This window comes from Dermacentor silvarum, chromosome 4 (assembly GCF_013339745.2).
Source record: "Dermacentor silvarum isolate Dsil-2018 chromosome 4, BIME_Dsil_1.4, whole genome shotgun sequence".
NCBI classification, from domain to species: Eukaryota; Metazoa; Arthropoda; class Arachnida; order Ixodida; family Ixodidae; genus Dermacentor; species Dermacentor silvarum.
The window spans coordinates 121,412,798-121,431,796 of NC_051157.2; the positions used below are offsets into that span (position 1 = coordinate 121,412,798).

The 18,999-nt window shown below is 45.4% G+C and overlaps 1 protein-coding gene across 1 annotated transcript in view; it reads left to right on the forward strand.

Annotated features, from left to right (window-relative positions):
* The first annotated feature begins 10,528 nt into the window (after nt 1-10,528).
* Nucleotides 10,529-18,999, forward strand: part of LOC119448870 (uncharacterized) — a 35,161-nt gene continuing 26,690 nt past the window's right edge. Inside the window, exons 1-2 of the mRNA XM_037712082.2 lie at nt 10,529-10,710; nt 12,586-12,714. Coding sequence (XP_037568010.1) covers nt 10,529-10,710; nt 12,586-12,714 — 311 coding nt within the window. The remainder of the gene's footprint in view (nt 10,711-12,585; nt 12,715-18,999) is intronic.

Sequence of the window (18,999 nt, forward strand, 5' to 3'; positions counted from 1 at the left end):
GCATTTTCATTGTGGAACAATAGAGCGAGATTAGCGCCCCCTTTACCCACTAACTTGCTGTTCTCGATTTCGTGTTCACCGAGCTATGGCTGGGCCATAGAATCTGCTTACTTCATTTTACTTGTGGGAATCCGCTTACAGAAATCTGACTAATCCGTGCTGCGTTTTCCTTTTTTTTTTTTTTCGTTTGATACCCATAGGCTTCGTTCTCCATTTCCATTTCATTATTCCCTAGATGCGTCTGAATAAACAAAAGGTGCACCCTTGCTGGCCGCTCAACATTTGGAAGCTTTTTGTTCTAGTGTGTGTTGCTTTTTCGTAGCAGATGATCAGTGCCCATTTATAATGCCGACATCACCAGCCATCGCGCCAGAGGGCAACGAGGGCACTGTTCCAATTTTTAAGGACATCAGATTTGGACATGTGGCTGTAGTGTGAACTGATGTTTACAATGCTGCAAGTGCTACCGCACTGTGTGGTGATAGTGACAGTGACCGACTGTGATTGTGTATCTGGGCTCCCTTTCTTTCCCTATCTCTACTTTCCTGGCACTTTACCTCCCCCTCCCCTCTCTCTCCAGCGTAGAGTAGCAAACCGGATCATCCCCTCTGGTTAACCTCCCTGCCTTTCCCCTTTCTTATTTCTCTCTCTCTCTCGCTCTTCTCCTACTTTAACTGTACTATTCCGTGCGAAATCCAAATTTTATGAAACGTCTCTCAAGCTAACCCTTAATAATAACGAAATTGAATTTTCCCGAACAGTTAAAACTCTTGGTGTTCTCTTTCACGAACATAAGGCATGGAATTACCATACTGAACACATAAGTCATAAACTTTGCAGAGTTTTAGATGTGTTGCGTCGGTGTCGAAATATATTACTTGTAAAACAAAAACTATTATTATATAACGCTATTTTTTCTTCACATGTATATTATTGTCACCTGGTTTCGGCAGCAGGCTCTAAACCATCTTTAAATAATCTGGTAGTGTTACAAAAAAAAGGCCCTACGGTGCATTGAAGGTGTATCACAAAACGCGCACACCGCTTCTTTATTTCTAAAGTATAGAATTTTAAGAGTAAACAGTTATTACGAGTACCAGCTTTTGTCAACATTTAAATCAGAAATACGCAGAGGAAGTATCCTCTTACGTACTGTGGCCGATTTGCAACCAAATCCTGCCAATCGCGGCACTCGACGTACAGAGAATTGGTATGTACCATGTCCTCGCACTAATTACGGACTCCAAACATTACGCTTCTGTCTTCCGAGTGTACTGAACAAGTGGAAGTTAACAATTGAAAGTTTACGTATCTTGTCTAAAACTGATATATTACGTAGGATGTTCTGATTGTGCTAGTCATTAATATTAGGTCATTTTTTGTGATGGCTAATTAGTGTCATTCATTTACCTATTCTTTGTTTTTTTAATGTTTCTTTATGTATTTCAGAGTTTTATTTTACGCTTTGCTGTGACAGGCCACATGCATGTTCCTTTTGTGTTGTCACTCTCCGCCGCCTGCAATTTTGTAATTTTGTTGTTTTGTTTACCGGGTGATGGGGCCAGTCAAGCTGTGAATCGAAGCTCTTTTCCCATCACACCCAACCACGTCTATGTGTACTTTTATGTACCTGCCATGTGGTTAAATAAATTCAAACTCAATTCAAACTCAAACTCAATCTTCAGCCCTGTCGCAGGCCCTTTGGACAGCCCGAAGCTGGACTCGGTCCACCTTGAACCAGATGTTGTGATAATGTTCTGCATTGCACCACTCGCCTTTCAGCAGGCAAGAAGGCTGAACAGAAGCCGTCAAGAACGACGACCTTCAAGTCCGCACCGATAGCATCAGAAATAGATGTCGTTCCCGTATAAACATTTGCAGAAATGCACGCAAGATTACATGTCATCTGGAAGCGACGATTATCGAATAGTCACCGAAAGTGGTCCAAATCTCGATATCACAAGCGACTCTCACGGACGTTTGAAACTATTGCGTTAAGGTAACCAAAAGAACGATCTGGACACATTTGAAAGAACAGACTCACTACATTGGAGAACATACTGGACAATCTGCGCATACTATTGGGGCAGTCACAAAGAATGCTCAAAATTCGCGCTCAATTCGCTGACCATGAATATAATCAAACAATATCCGGATGGCAAGCCAAACTCCCGACCGAAATTATACTTTACAGGAAAACGATAATCATTTCACACAATGTGAAATTACTCTTATCAGAAGTCTGCGCCTAGTAATAGAGACGCTAGACACTATATTTATAACAGGACTTAGAAAGGGTAAAAATTATTTTGAACGCTACCATTATGAGCAAGAAAATGAAGCTTTGGAGCTGAAACGTTGCACAGATATAGCGGAATTCACCTACGAGCCTGTGAGTGCTGTAATTTGTGTTACCAAATCAAGAATGTTTAATTATCCGCAATAATCAGAGCGACCTGCACTTGCCAGTGACAGTGGGGGAGGAGACGTAGGAGGAGGATGAGGTATCCCGCGAGCACCGCGTGCAGTGGGAACGACATAGTGTCTAGGGGCATGGTACGTCACGGCGGCATGATCTTCCTCTTTGGCGAAAAAAACCGAAGCAGTCGATCTTGCTAGATTTTGATCAACGTTCTGCAACTGTGTTCTTCTTTTATAGCATACGCGTTGCGATAACACGTTGCGTGCACTGCCAATTAACTACACGTCACCTCGACTCCAACTTCGGACGCATGACGTATTTTTACGTACGCGAATCGCGAGAAATCAAAACACCGACACCGAATGGGAAAATGGATCTGAAATACCTATAGCTTCTCCTGGCATCATGGTCAGTCTACGGCCACTGGATAAAAAAAAAACTTTTTTTTTTATCCAGCGGTCGTGGTCATGATTCTCTCTGTTCTCTCTCGTCTGCGCCGAAAGCATTACAGACGCTGCAACCCATAAATACTCGTGTGGTCTCACGCGTATACGTAAACACGAACCACATCTACCTGCAGCGGGAGAAGCAACGTCCTAAAGCTGTCGAGGATGACCCAGTAAAACCCCAAGGCGGACGCACATCGGCGTCCTTGCGTGGTATGGCGCGTATAAGGCGGCGGACTCGATACAATCGAGCTGTCTCCTCCCGCCTCGCCGGCTTCAGCGTCGTTGCCGCTAGCTGGAGCGGAACCGAGGGTCTTCTATAGCATATGTGGCGACGAGCGCCAAAGAGCGGGGAATGACGCTCGGATTGTTACTCAAGGGCCCGTGCAAGACGGCACTACGCCGTTGCCGGTAGGTGCGTCGGCTCCGCTCGATTCAGCTGTTTCTTCTCATATCCATAACAAAACAAAAAAGAAGGAGAAAGAAAAACTCCTTTCTCGACGCTTTATATGTTTCGCCAACACTACGAAGTACGAAGGTAGAAAAAATACTGCGCAGGAATCATTTTGAACACTTTTACACGCACAAGAAAAAAAGGTCACGTGGAAATACGCGTGTATTGGCTCAGAGGCATTATGGGTTTTAATGATATATTGTGAGGTAGGCTACGCCTTAATACAGCCCTCAGTACGTAATGGACATGCTAGGCGGTGTAGTGCAGTGTCAAAAAGTATTATAATCTCTGACGGTGATTTTGCTTATTATAAATATGTCGTCATGCGGGCGTTCTCGGTGAGACCTTGTGTCATGCACAACCGAAGTGAGACGAGGGAAGAACACAATCGGACAATACGAAACAGAGCAGTTCTTGCATGTTTGGGTGTCTTTGCTTGCGTCCACCTAGGTCTTCACCTGTGGTATTTCTTTGTGCGGGCTCGTTGGAGAGGTCAGTAGGTGAAGAATAGTTTGGGTGTCAGTGTAATGGTTGCAGTTACGCTTCTAGCTTCTGGTCATTAGTACAATAACGCCGCAAAGTATCCATGCGTAAAGACTTAGTGCGATTTATTTTTGGAAAGTTCCGGCCTCCAAATGTTTCATCCGGTAAAGATGCAAGATCACTGTTACAGCTTCCATGTGTTTAACCCAGACGTTCAACGAACGGCGCCAGTCCCTCATTCTGAAAGGTGCGTTGGTATATCTATGTGGGGCCTAAATAAATGACAGTGATGAAACGTACCACGCCCAAAATATCACCACACTTAAATATCGCCCGTCTCACTGGGGCGCACAGTAACAACGTAACTACAACACGTCCTTATTTATTGGTATGATTGGTCTGTGGCCGCTAAAGCGGCATCTACCTAAGGCCGCCACACCTCTCCCCTCTGTGCAGTCATGTATTTCCACGCAATCACCGGGGGCATGGTGACATTCTCAATGTCTCAGAGCGCATAGTCTGTCTGTTCAAATGATAATCGCGTCAGATCTATATGCCATACTTGTTTTGGCAAGTATTATCACCAGAAACTTGGTGCCTTGAGGCGTTGGGACTCTCAAGTAACTTTTCACAGGCGTTGAGTCCCGCCGAACATGCGCTGCTTTTCTGCTTGAGCGGGCACGCCTACGAAATAAGAAGTCAGTTTGAATAAACTGGAACTCTAAAATATACAGATCTGAACCTGCACACTGTTGTTCTTCTTTTTGTTGTTGTTGTAGTTGTTGTAGTTGTTGTAGTTGTTGTCGTCGTCGTCGTCGTCGTCGTCGTCGTCGTTGTTGTTGTTGTTGTTGTTGTTGTTGTTGTTGTTGTTGTTGTTGTTGTTGTTGTTGTTGTTGTTGTTGTTGTTGTTGTTGTTGTTGTTGTTGTTGTTGTTGTTGTTGTTGTTGTTGTTGTTGTTGTTGTTGTTTTGAATGTTTGTGGCGGTTAACCACAGTAGCAGATTGACCATTAATCGAATCGATGAGATAGTTAATATGGTTATGAGACGAGATCGATCAACAATTTGCAAGTTGAAAAGAGCTCGAAGCGAAGGGTTTCTTGACCTTCCGTCTATCCGCGCATCCCAATTACGCCGTCATCTTTGTGTCGTCGTCAGGAAACCCTTCACTTTCGTCTTATAGGGACACCAAAGAGAAACAGTAAATCAATTTATATTGATTATATATTCTTGATGAAGTCTGCTTCATCGGGTTATTAGAAGAGAAGGTGATTAGAAGAGAAAATGATGGCCACATATTCATTTTTGAAGCGAAAGCTTCATTACGCTACCTCGGGCAGCCGTCGGCGACTCAACATTTTTCACCTTGAGCGATAGAGGTCAAACCACAAGAGAGCATTAAGGCGCGTTTATAGTACATGCATAGGCACGCGGGCGAGCGTCAGCAGACGCCGGGCGCGTCAGAGCGCACTGGCCGCGCGTCCGGTTACGTAGACGCCAAGCTCGTCGGAGCGAATTGGCCGCGCGTCCGGTTACGTTGGTGGCGCCAGTACGTCGAACCATCGGTCGAACTATAGCCGTTGTTCTCGCCAACGTGACATAACATGTGCGCGGGTTCACGTTACGTCGGACTATATTTAGGCCTTTACGAAGCGCTGAAAGGAGACATTGCCGCCGTTGCCCGAGTAGAGTTGGTCGAAACCACACCTCGGCCACAGCTCGACATTGGGCCTAGCCAGAGCAGGGAAGCTTTCGCTATCAACCAGGGTTAACCAAAGCTAAAGCACATCAACTTTTTTGCACTTAAATGTCATTGCCTGTACATCAGTGTGACGACATAGCAATGTTTTTTTTTGCGTTTAGGCTTAAGTGTTTCGGTTAAAGTTAATGAAACTTTCTATGTTCAGTCTTTGCCTCTTTTAGGATATGCTATATAGTCTATTTTTATCGATGAAAAAGTGACTATGACTGAGCTGATGGTGTCAAAACTCATGACGTCAAGGCATGTTGGGGAGATAATACCTAGGTGGTTTAGCCATCTGTCGTTCGTTCTTGCGTCTTCTTTGGCTTACCAAGCGTTTTCTAGCGGTGTGTGTAGCTGTTTTGGTATGGTGGAAGGGTAATTTACTAACATTTCTCAAGTTATCTTTCTTTCCATCTTTAGTGTCCCTTCAACACTGATCGATTGGCGAACAAAAGCTTTGCTCCTAGCCGCCGGTACACCAAGTGCTTTGTTTTTTTCGCTGCACCAAATATTTAAAAATTGCATGTGAGAGACAGGACAATTCTCACCCTTGAGCTAAATTACACGATGAGGCGGCCATTACTTCTACGAGAAATCAAAATGCACAATTGCATAATTATCCTAATTACACTAATTAAATTTTTGATTAATTCCTTTACGGCCCATATTTCAATCTACGAATCACAGCCGGTGAGTTCGCAAGCCGCATCCACTTGTAACAAATTCTCAGGCCTACACCAGTTTCGAGAAAATTTTCTGTGTCAGACCAAATTCATTGGCGTTCCAGTTACTATTGTGCTTCATCACAAGTTTGGCCATGCAAATATCGAAATCGGTGCCATCCTCAGAATCGTTCCAAATCGGTATGTCGTGCAAACTCCCTAGCTACAATTGCTAGATTGGAATATGGGCCGTAAAGTAAATAATTTGAAGTCAATTTTTGTTATTATGGTAATTATTCAATTAGGCGTTTTGATTTCTCGTGGGAGTAATGGCCGCTTCATCGAGTAAGCTGGCTCAAGGGTTAAATTTTGCTATCTGTCACAGGCAATTTTTAAGACATTTGGTGCAGCTACATAAAAACACCCTATATGTATCGAACTGACGTCACAGCGACAATGTGCTGTGGCAATGGGTTATTTTTGGCCAGTCCTCCCTAGATGATATCAACCGTGAGATAAAGGAAAACGACAAAGTTGGCACTCTGTGAGTGCTTTCATCTGCACATGCATGTTGGAAGGCCACTACAGGCAACACGCACAATAAGTGGTGTGTGCAATACGGGAATAGCTAATTGAGAAAAGCACGCGGTGATGCAGTGCTCATTCGCAGCGCGGCTTTTCTTGGACAAAACATGTTACTGCGCTTAGGGCTAAAGTGACAAACTTCATACATGTCCTTCGTGTTATCGATGCGGGCAACTAAAGCGCTGTTGAAGTTTCTGCAGGACACGAAGCTAGACGAGCGGCTCTAGTAGGGCCACTGTCTAATGTACATAAGCACTCACCACTCCTCTTATCATCATCATCATCCATCCCAGTACTTTCACTCCCCTTCCCTTTTAGCCAGTACAGAGTATAGCAGACTAGAGCACACTAGCTCAGCTCGACCTTTCTGTTTTTCCTATCGATAAAATCTATCTTCTTCAAAGTGTCCTTTGCAGCATCAGTCACTTTCAATGCCCCTCTCACAAGCACGGCTCTTTGCTGTCTTGGGTGAAAGTCGTCACGAAGTGTCACTGTCATGCTGCAGCCAACGTCATCATTGCGGTATGCCATCAGCGTCCGTCGTATTGTCGTCGTTGCACACCGTTGGAGGACTTAATTTCCGTAGGATTTCAGAAGGAACAGAGAAACGAAGGACTCGCTGAAGTCTGCAGCTGTAATTTTTTTTTCTGAAGAACTGGGTACGCTGAAGATACTGCTGTCAACATGGCAGCACATTTATTGAAGCGAGTGTTTTTCAAACGCAAAATTACGTTTTGGAGATGTGTCCTGACGGGCCAGTTTTTTGTAGCACTATATCAGGGCCATGTGTCTCAGATACGAGTGCGCAAGCACGTTCTGCAAAAGCAATTCGATGCTAATGAAATTGATTTTTCAGCGACGCATCCCTACTGAAGAACCCCGCATTCTCCATAACTTCGATATCCAAAACAAAACAAACAAAAACATATGACATGTGAGAAAAACGAGTTTTTGTAGAGGATCATATGTTAGATATCGGGTTATCAGACAAGGGAGTTAAGGGGCGCATGTTTTTTTTTTTTTTTTTTCTAAATGCATGGCGGCGCACACTATGCCTATTGGGCCCTTTATAAGAGACGTTATAAGCAGAACTGGCTTCCGAGCTTACCAAAAAGTTGTTGCCTTTTCGGAAGCTTCTTCTCATCATCAGTGGTAATACACACGGCGCTTCTTAATAATATTTTTTTCTTTAATGTGCCGCAGTATTTCGGTGTTATGTGCCATTGAATGGCGGCGAAAAGCGTGGATACACTTGCTTACCGTTCCAAACATGGTGTTACAGCGTCAGATTGATGTAATCAAAATTGGCTTCTTCGCATGGTTGATTTTGTGAAACAAACTACAGCTGTCAAGCAGAACAGGCGCAGAAACAAGCAGCATTGGCTCAGTCAGCTGACGACCTACAGAGTAGTCGCTCATTTAAGCCGATTAAACGTCCCTTCCTTGTGGAACATTTATGGGAATCTACAATTAGCCCTCCGGATGACATCATTAGCCTGAATGGGAGCATATGACGAAATGAACATTTATTTTCTTTTAGAGCGTGTAATAGGAGCAACCGTTGGTTTGCGCAGGTCTCGCTGCTGCTGGGCTAAGGGTGAGCCATCTATTTTCATTGCACTCCATCTTCTACCATTTAGGCCCTGAAGGACACATGGCGGATATTCGGGATTCATTCGTTCATTCATTCATGAGGCCTAACGTCCCAAAGCAGCACTGAGGCTATGAGAGACGCCACAGTGGGGCACTCCGGAATAATTTTGACCATCGGTGGTTCTTTAACATGCACACAAACGCTTTCAGATTTTGCTCCATCAAAATGTGGCTGCGGCCGCAAGGAATCCAACTCGAGACCGCGTGCGCAGCAGTAGAATGCCATTGTAACTTCTCCATCGTGGCGCGTAGATTGATTTTTGAGGCACTATTGGTTCTGGCAATGCAGGTTACTGCCCAAAGGACAGGAACTCTGTACTCGATCCTTTTAAAGCTAATCTTGTGTGGCCTATTTCCCGGGGTACGTAGGTAACGTTTCTCATGGAATAGGCAACTTTATAGCCTTGAGTGCTGACCAACATAGTAGTGCTACTAAGCGCACCTGTGTTCTGAGTTAACAAAACAATGAATCACGACACAAAACTTGTGCATATGATGTCAGCTCAAAGGTATATTTACTGCACAGAGATGCCTTGATGGACTAAATAGCGCGTGATACCAGGTTTCATGGAGTTCCTTGTATTGCTTGTCTTTGGTCTCTCGTATTTGGCTATTCAATATGCGGCCACTGTAACCCAAATGATATCGAATCCCCAAATGTAGTTACACTTGTGTCGCACCTCTCTGGGTGCATACACCTGCCATCACCAATCTTATCACGACTAAGCATCATGTATGGCCTTCGTCGTCTCGACGCAAAGAGCTAACAGCTACGGCCGACGATGCCATGGCGGTGTCATCAGGTACTGCTGCTACCTCGCTAGCTCAAACTTTGCGTCATTTAGGTTCCCACATTGCCTTCAATCTACGAAGTTTTTAGTCCTTTTTCGCTTACAGTGACCAACATAGTAGTGCCAGTAAGCGCACCTGTGTTCTTAGTTAACAAAGCAATGAATCACGGACACAAAATCTGTGCATGTGATGTCACCTGTGAATGCACTTTCTAAACAAGACCAAGTGTTGAAGAGCACCACGAATTCTTTAACACTGTATACCACTGCTTGTTGCTAAGCTAGTTGGTTTATAGTTGTAATGGTGCGAAAGGCGTGGAATGAAGTAGATCGTGCGCGCACGCTAGCGCCTTCGCTATAAAAAGTGAGCATGTATGCTGCGAATAAACTTAGTTGCAAATGATGTTCCTTCTTCTCTTATCAATACTTCGCATCGTTCGCAGCCTTTTGCATACTAGCGAATTGAACACTAATGAAGCACTAACACGCATTCCACTGGAGATATCCGAACGTCCTCGTTAGCTTTATAACGTTGGCTTTTTTTACGTAAAACTTTGTAAGCACTTCTTCGGGCCACGGGTGACCCGCGCGCTCCGTCACACAAGGCTGGCGTTTGCGTACCGCGCTCACCGTAGACAACTCGGAATTCTATTTTATCGCGCGCCGAAATCTAGGTATGCACAGAAGGCGGACAGTGCGGGGGGGAGAAGATCACTGTCCGCCGCTGTGCGAAGTCGCTGGCGCGGAAACGACACCGCGCGCGCGGCGCAGTCCGCGAACGCTATAGCTCAGCCGGGCGCCCCGTTCCCTCTTCTCAACGACTTCACGCGGTTCTTTCGCGCCATGCAAATGTACGGAGAGAACAAAGAAAAGACGGAGAAGAGACGAGTGAGAGGGGGAGCGCCGTGCGTTCGCCCGCCCGTCGTCAACGTCCCTCGCAGCGAGTGGGCACCAGGAGCACAGTCCGGACAAAAGGGCGCGAGAGCGAGACCGAAGACGACAAGCGGGGGCACGGCAGCGGCGCTACGGCTGTCCGGAGGAAGGGGGCCTGCTGTAACGACAGCACGAAAGAAGCGAGAATCAAGGTCACCTCTCTTCGCCTCCCTGCAGCGATCTTCCGTCGCCCCACTGGGAGCACTTATATATAAAGCCGGACCTCTTTCCAAGTATCCGTATGGTGTGTAAGAAGAGAGCCGTGTCCTCCGCTCCCGTATACGATCACGTCTCTGGAATCACGAAGGAGTACCAGGTATCGAGTGTTCACACGGCTGCGTCGCGAAGGCTCGCAGTATGAGTCGCCTTCCCACCGTGGTCGTCGCCACCGCCTCCTTGTTTCTGTTGACTGTGAGGTACTGTGAAGTGGACGCTGCAGCCACTGCGTCCGGGGTGACGACGCCACCTTCGACACCGGGGTCTAGCCCGAAGCCATCTACCCGGAGCACGGAGTACAAGAATATGGACAGCCAGACACTGTGCGTACACGCGTGCCTGCACTGTGTGGCACTTCCCCATTATTTTGTACCTGCAGGTGTGCTGAGGACATGTTTGAGCTTCCGTTGAAAATTAATTCCGTGCGTATGCTCAGGCGGGTGACAAGATTTGTTTATATTTGACAAAACGGGCGCAAATGTTCGAACTTTAGAGCCTCGACGAACCAGGATCTCGGTGACAAACAAACGCGGAAGAAACACAGGGCGAGTGGCAAATTTAGGCTCAGCGATTACTTTCAGTTAGCAAGAAGGTACACGTTCTTAAAATAAAGAAATCATAACTTTATAGCCGTTCAAAGATGCGGCTATCAGTGCTAAGTTAGCTGTTACTAAGTCAACTATAGGACATCTAAAGGAGAAACCTGATAAAAAAAAGACAGGTCCTTCCATATTTCGTAAGCAGGGTAGCCGTAATGAGAGAAATAAAGGTGAGCAATGTCCCGCTAAATATCAGAAACCTACCTCTTTAGAACTACCGTCTTTTGAAATACGTAATGGTAACGTTGTAGGAATGACGGGTCCCCGTGTTAGCGGCTTCCAGCCAGTATGGTCTGCTTTCATAACACAGCATTAAAATAACTTTATGCTGCGGCTGGCTTCAAACTCCTCTAAACTTCCTCGTGGCTATACAACGCCGTCATGTGTGTAGGCCGGAGTTCTACGCAAATTTTTTGATAGAGTGGTTTGACAGGTTGAACAAAGTGTGGACAAAACGGCCGACATGAGAGAATCGTGTCATCGTCATTGAAACACAACGTATTTATTGGTAGCCAAACGTGTTTACGCCGAAAATATGTTTTTCATTCAGGGGTCTCCTGGCAAGTCTGGCAATCAGTTTCTAGCAGAGCTTTTTAGTGATTTTAGTGTTCCTGTTAACGCAGGATTTTCTATAGCACCTTCGTAGAATTTGGCGCTGCTGGAAGTATACTATCGACCCAAAAAGTTTACGGACCACGGGATCTCAGGAAACGCTAAATATCCGAGCAGCTTTTAAATGTAGCCAGTGAAACCGTACATCACAATGTTGTTCGCATATATCAGTAGAGGTTGGAAATGGGAATACCGGGCTGCGTTTCGAGGCTGCGGAGATTATCAGATTTTTGTCAGATCCCTTGGTACGTAAACTTTTTTTGGTCGATAGTACATACATTGCGAACCCAAGCAATGCTTTACAAGGACAGCTTGCCACTCAAACGAAATGGCTGGCCCATAAGACGAGACAGAGGCGTAAAGTGCAGTTCCCATGCCTGTGGACTTACGCTACGTTTACTTCCGTCATCTTATAATATAAAGCAGTCGCTGGTGCTCGCCTAGGTCCGAGAGTGTCTACAGTGCGTACAATCTTATACTTACCCGCTACGGTAGTTAAGTAGCTATGACGTTGTGCTGCGAAGCTTGAAGTTGTGAGTACGATCCTGGCCGCGCGCCCACATTTCCACGGGAGCAAAACGCAAAAACGTTCATGTACATACTTAGTTAGGCTCAGTTGCATGCTAAGTTCCCCCAGGTGGTCAAAATTATGCCAAATTATGCGTGCCTCATAATCATATCGTGGTTCTTGCCCGTACAATCCAAGACATTCATTTAAGTTTAACCTTGTAATGACGGGTCCGTCTCGCTAACGAAGGTGCAACAGCATTCACAAAGTTTTCGCCACAGCAAATCACCTCTTACATCTAACAATGACGTGATAACAGTGATCATGCAGGGACAGCTGCCACCGAAAAAAGCTACAAGGCTCGCGTGGTACTTGTAAAAAGGCACATTTTTGTCTGTTGAGCATGCCGCGTTTCATGGTTTTTGATGAAAATACTTTAGCAAAACTTGACTTCTATTCTTCTCGGCGTATTTTTACAGGGAAAGGACGCTGTCCGAGCTTCGCTATGGCGTAGAGCTACTGGTGAGCAAGGTTACCCTGCTAGAGCCACGGCTAGGCCGCATGGACAGTGCCATCGGACGCCTCGAGAGGGCTCTAATCAGAGAAAGGTGAGTGGGCGAAGGCTTTCGTACATACATGGCTCACTTTTCATTGCACAAAAAAGCGCGCAGTCACTTTCGACTTTCTATAACGTAACAACTAGGTCACTTGATGGGATAAAGCTACGTCCTACACAGAAATTCTGCAATTAAAGCCACATTGGTTTAAGAAATTTAGCCTACATCATTCGCGTGAGCACACGTACTGTGCAGGAACGGTTGTCAGTGTTCGTGTATAGCCGTCGAGTGTAAAGTCAATTGGCTGGAGCCTTATGAGGTTACGTATTGGTTTATACGTTCTTCGGCACCAAAGTTATAAGAACCGAGTTTCTCAAGGAAAGTAGAATGCAGCGGGGTATTCTAGCTATCTACAGCAGCAGTGCAACGGTGGTTTGTGCAGCGTTATAAGTGGTCCGTCAGAGCTACTAGACCCATATGAGGTTAAGGTTCTTAAAACCATATTGGCGCCTGCACTTCGTTGTATTTTGGAACGTGGAAAAACTACCCTAACACAAACTCTTAGTGAAAATGGATACATATGAAAGCCGTACAATCAAAACTCTTTATTTATAGCAGATTGCACTTTTATTTTTAGTAAAATGTGTCAACCTTTAGACGCAATTAAAAGAGAACGCTGTCTGGATGAAAATATTATGCAAATTCGCCTGCGGCGCGTTTCGCGCTTCCCAAGCTGAACAATGCAATGATTGCGTTCTGGTTCACAAGCCAGTTAGTTTATAGCCTCATTTTATGCTCCGACAGCCACGTTGCTTTACGAAGCTTGAGATTTGACATGTTCACTGGAGCTTACATAACTGTAATTATGCTGTAATGATACTGATTTCAATGTCATTGTTTATGTTGCGCGTCGTATGTAATTCATTAGTGCTTCAACAACGCATGTAAAACGTAACATGACAAAATCTTGCCGTTGTGTTGTATTATCACTCAAATAGCAAGAGCTATAGGACAAACTTCTGCAGTAGGTCACATACTGGTTGGTACTATTACTAGTTTAATGCTGCTTGTTCGCTTATTCTTCGCTTGGGATACTGGAAATGGCATGCTGAGAGGTGCCAGCTGTTCTTCAATGCACATGGCTAGGCCAGATTGCTGTTAGAGCGAGGAAGCTGATTTAGCGCGCTCATCATCATCAGCCTATTTTTATGTCCACTGCAGGACGAGGGCCTCTCCATGCTATCTCCAGTTACCCCTGTCTTGCGCTAGCTGATTCCAATTTCTACCTGCAAATTTCCTAATTTAATCACCCCACCTAGTTTTCTGCCGTCCTCTACTGCGCTTCTCTTCTTTTGGCACCCACTTTGTAACTCTAATATCCCATCGGTTATCTACCCTACGCACTGCATGGCCTGCCCAGCTCCATTTTTTCTCTTAATGTCAATTAGAATATCGGTTATCCCCGTTTGCTCTCTGATCCACACAGCTCTCTTCCTGTTTCTTAACGTTATGCCTTACATTTTTCGTTCCATTGCTCTTTGTGCGGTCCTTAACTTGCTCTCGAGCTGATTTGTTAACTTCCAAATTTCTGCCACATATGTTAGCACCGGTAGAATGCAATGATTGTACACTTTCCTTTTCAACGACAGTGATAAGCTCCCAGTCAGGATTTGGTAATGTCTGCCGTATGAATTCCAACCGTATTTTAAGGCTGAAGCCTTTAATGGCTCATTGTCAAGGTTATTTGCCATTAGCAGAAACTATCACAGCTTTCCGGCCTCCTGATTGGTCTCCTCTGTGTCGTGACATCACTGTCGCTAGGCGCATGTGTGCGCCTCCTGATTGGCTCGCGTGCGGGACGTCACTGTCGTCAAGTGCGGGTGCCCGGTGTCGGGTGGTTCGGCGCCGCGCGGGTCTGTCATTTCTTCGTCGTTGCTACAGTTGCTATAGCAACGGCGCCTGCTTGCCTATCTGTTTTGTCGTCTGCTCTGCTCCTGCCCTGACGCCTGTAGCGCGCATAACTGGCATAGCACCTCCATGGAAGACGCGTCTCCTCTTGATCCACAAACGGCACTGCAACAGTTCCAGGCGGCCACAAACTACTTTAACAGAAACTTTAACAGGCAATGGTGTCACGCTTCCGCCGTTTCACACTTTAGTCTCGACAAAGTGTCTTCCGATTTTTTTATCCGTTTTTAAATTTCTTTCTCATGATCAGGGTCCCTTGTGAGTAATTAACCTAGATAAGCGTACTGCTTTACAGACTCTAGAGGCTGACTGGCGATTCTGAATTCTTGTTCCCATGCAGGCTATTGAACTTTATCTTTGTCTTCTGCATATTCACCTTCAACCCCACTCTTACATTTTCTACGTTAAGGTCCTCAATCATTTGTTGTAATTTGTCCCCGTTGTTGCTGAATAGGACAATGTCATCTGCAAACCGAAGGTTGCTGAGATATTCGCCGTTGATCCTCACTCCTAAGCCTTCCCAGTCTAAGAGCTTGAATACTTCTAAGCATGCAGTGAATAGCATTGGAGAGATTGTGTCTCCTTGCCTGACACCTTTCTTGATAGGTAACTTTCTACTTTTCTTGTGGAGAACCAAGATAGCTGTGAATTCTTTGTAGATATTTCCCAAGATATTCACGTATGCCTCCTGTACTCCTTGATTACGCAATGCCTCTATGAGTGCTGGTATCTCTACCGAATCGAATGCCTTTTCATAATCTATGAAGGCCATATAAAGCGCACTCAATCGAATGCCAAGGAGGCCTTGGACGTTCCACACTCTGGCACTCATTTCTAAGCCTAAAGCATTCATATTGGGAGTAACCATGGTGTTCGCTACAAGTAGCACAAGCAAACGTTTTTGGACCGTTAGCAAGTATAACACTCGTCTTTACACTTACGGAATGAATGCTTTAAAAAATTATGGGGTTTTACGTGCCAAAACCAGTTCTGATTATGAGGCACGCCGTAGTGGGGGACTCCGGAAATTTTGACCACCTGGGGTCCTTTAACGTGCACCTAAATCTAAGTACACGGGTGTTTTCGCATTTCGCCCCCATCGAAATCCGGCCGCCGTGGCCGGGATTCGATCCCGCGACCTCGTGCTCAGCAGCCCAACACCATAGCCACTGAGCAACCACGGCGGGTCACGGAGTGAATGCTTCCCCACTCAGCACGGGCTTCTCGGGTAGCATCAATCTCGGCCAAATTTACATTCTTTTTTTTTTGCGCGCGCTCACTTGAAAAAAAAAACAGCGAGGAATGGGCCATGCTGATGCTTTGCTGTGATCGCTGTTGAGGTCGGCATTGCTTGATGGTTCGTCCAAAAAGTTGTCGGTCATCAACGCGAGCTAGCATACTGGCATACGAATCTCTGTACAGCAGGCCGAGGACCGTCACAGAAATATGTTCAAGGGTGTTTTTCCTGGCCACAGTCATCCAACGCAGCGTTATTCGTCTGCCAATTGCGGGAGGAAAAATCTTCGCAAAGCTACTTTCGGCCACCATCTGACAGAGCTTCTTCCTTCCATCTGCTTGACGCATTCGTTTCTACACCAAGAATTCACTAGAAGCAGCTCTCCAAGATTTCGCTTTGGATGCTATTGTTTATTAACGGAATATTCCATCATGTTTTTTTTTTTTTTTTTTTGCGTAGTCGAAGGGAGGGTGCAAGGGTTCGCTGAGCAGTGGTGGAACAAGGCGTGCCTGTGGAACGAACGTTCATTAAGGAGACGTGTATTCCTCGGAGACCTGATAAAGACATGACTCCTCATCGAAGCCTCGGCTCCACACCCATACCCCGTTGCGCCATTGATGATTACTTGTTCATCTTCCTGTAAACTTCTTTCTCGTGTGGGCTTTTAAATGCAGAGAATTTATTTAACTCACATGTAGCGTGCGCCGTCCGTCCGCAACAGCTGCGCTGCAACAGCACAGGTGCGCCCTCTCCCCCACTCCTCCTCTCCCGCATCACGCTTGCACCACGGAACCCCACTATGCTCTGCATTTACACGTGTCCCTCGCGCGGGGGCATGCGACGGAGTTTTTTTCTCTCTCTCTCTCTCTCTCTCTCTCTCTCTCTCTTTCGCGTGTGATACGAAAGTTTTGTCGTTCGAGTAAATTGAAGCTGTTGACAACGTCATAAGTGAATATTGTCCGGCACATTTTAAAAACATAAACTTGGATGCAATATAGCTACAAAATAAATAATCAAAATCACTCCGGCAGGAATCGGAACTGGTAAGGGACTAGATCTCCCTGGTGAAATCATCACCACTTTTGTAAGGGCGCACACCTTTAAACAAATTGTCATTCCGATCATCCATCGCATTTTCTATAACTTGCGATTTCCAGTTCACAGCGTGTATGGCGTGCTACCGAAGCCACTGGTGTGCAGTGTCAGTTTTCTCCTAACAGATCCGTGCATGGTGCAGCCATGTAAGGATGCGTTGCCGCCACCCCGCACTACATACCACCTCTCCGAGCTAAATGTCACCTTGAGATAAAAATTACTGAAGGCTTTACGCGAACGGCAACCAACGCATTGTTCGTGCTAGTCTTGTATTTACTTTCGAAAAATAATAATTTAGGTTTATTTGATAACTTTTTTTAACTTACCTAATCGATAAGGCGTCAAAACCAAAGTTGCAGAGAATGTCGAAAAATGCTCGATAACAGCGGTCAAAGCAACCTATATGTGGTGCGGTTCTTTTTTCTAGAGAGAAAAGCATGCCTGCAAAATATTTCATAAAATACCACGTCATAGCGCGTCTGCGCACCAGAAATTTCAGCACTTTCAAACATAAACGTACATCTTAACCCGAAAGTTGAAATTGAGGTAGCTGCCTCTAAGCCCATCTCACTAACGGCGACTGCCATTTTGTGATGGCTCATGTGACGTCAAAAAGTGCGGGAGGTCCATCGCTCTGCCATCTGCTGCGAAACATGCCGAAAGCATGTAAGCACTGTACGTACCGAGAAGTGCTCCAACAGAAATCACTTTGTGTGATGTCTTCACTTGCAAGTGAGAAACAGCTCCTGAATTTTTCTAACAGCACGTTGTGCCTGCAATTTTACCCTCGCACGATAACTGCAGCGCACACCCGAGAATGCCTGCAAAAGACTATCTTGGGCTAACCGCCGAGAGTCACATGGGAAAACGAAACTATGCGTGTATGTACTGCGCGCATTGGTAGCGTACAAAAGATGGTGAACATGACGTGCATCCTGCTCCTACCGTCACTCCTGGGACTTGAGTGCAAAAATCATGGCCTTTCAGATTGGTTACCGTTACTCCGAGGGAGCCGTCGATAGGGTGCGATTTGTAAACCGCCTGACTGTAGCGTATTAAAAATATTCTAGACCACTCTAATATAACCACGTAGAACGCACTTCGTTTCTTAAACGTTAGTGTAGCCAGACTGATATATGGCTTCACTTCGACATAAATATTTCAAATTAAAAATTTCTACCACACTGAATGCGCTAAAATTTTGTCAGCTTTGACAAAATGCGTATACTCTAAAAACAGTTTACACCTTTAAGCGTACCATTACCATGCAACGATAATCGTCGTCTGTCGTGCTTGTGTTTCCTTTATTGAAAGCTGCGTGCTCGCTACTTTCCTGTTGAAAATGCTATGTCACGCTGCATGGTTACGTGCAGGCCGTTCATCACTTGAAAGTACCGGGCTAGCAGCGTTAAAGGAAAGGCACGCAAAACAGATGAAGCTTATTGTTGTGGGACAGAAATACGTCCCAAAGGGTGCGAACTGTTTTTGGAGTGTACGGTTCAACGTGCAATGAATAATTCAAGGTCGAAAATTTGGTATATTTGCCCTTTTAGGGTTAAATTGTATTCACCGGTTTTTTTTTTTTTTTCATTTTCATTTGGCAATAATCTGCCTCGACACCATGTACCGTGTTCGTCCAAGCCACTGACAGTGGCGCATATTTTCCTTTATCGATTAGAGGCAGATTCTGACTTTATTGTAAAGTTGTAGAGGTTAGCCTGGCCTATTGCCTGGCATGCTACCAACTCCAGGTGCTGATTGGGAATATGGTACCTAAGGTTATCACACAAACGCACCAATAGGGCATACACCCCATGCGCGGACACATTAAAGTCATTTTCAAAGCAAGCTATCATGGATACTCTGAAGGATGAATGAAAGCCAAAGTACAGCTACCACTGTAGTTCACCCGGTAGAGCACCCAATATAACTTACCCTAACTGTGGGGGTGGTTGCCATTAAAGTCATTGTGTGTGTTCCTCTGCTTCACGTTGGTATGAGTATATCATCGTCCCTTTTGGTTAAAGCGCATCAAT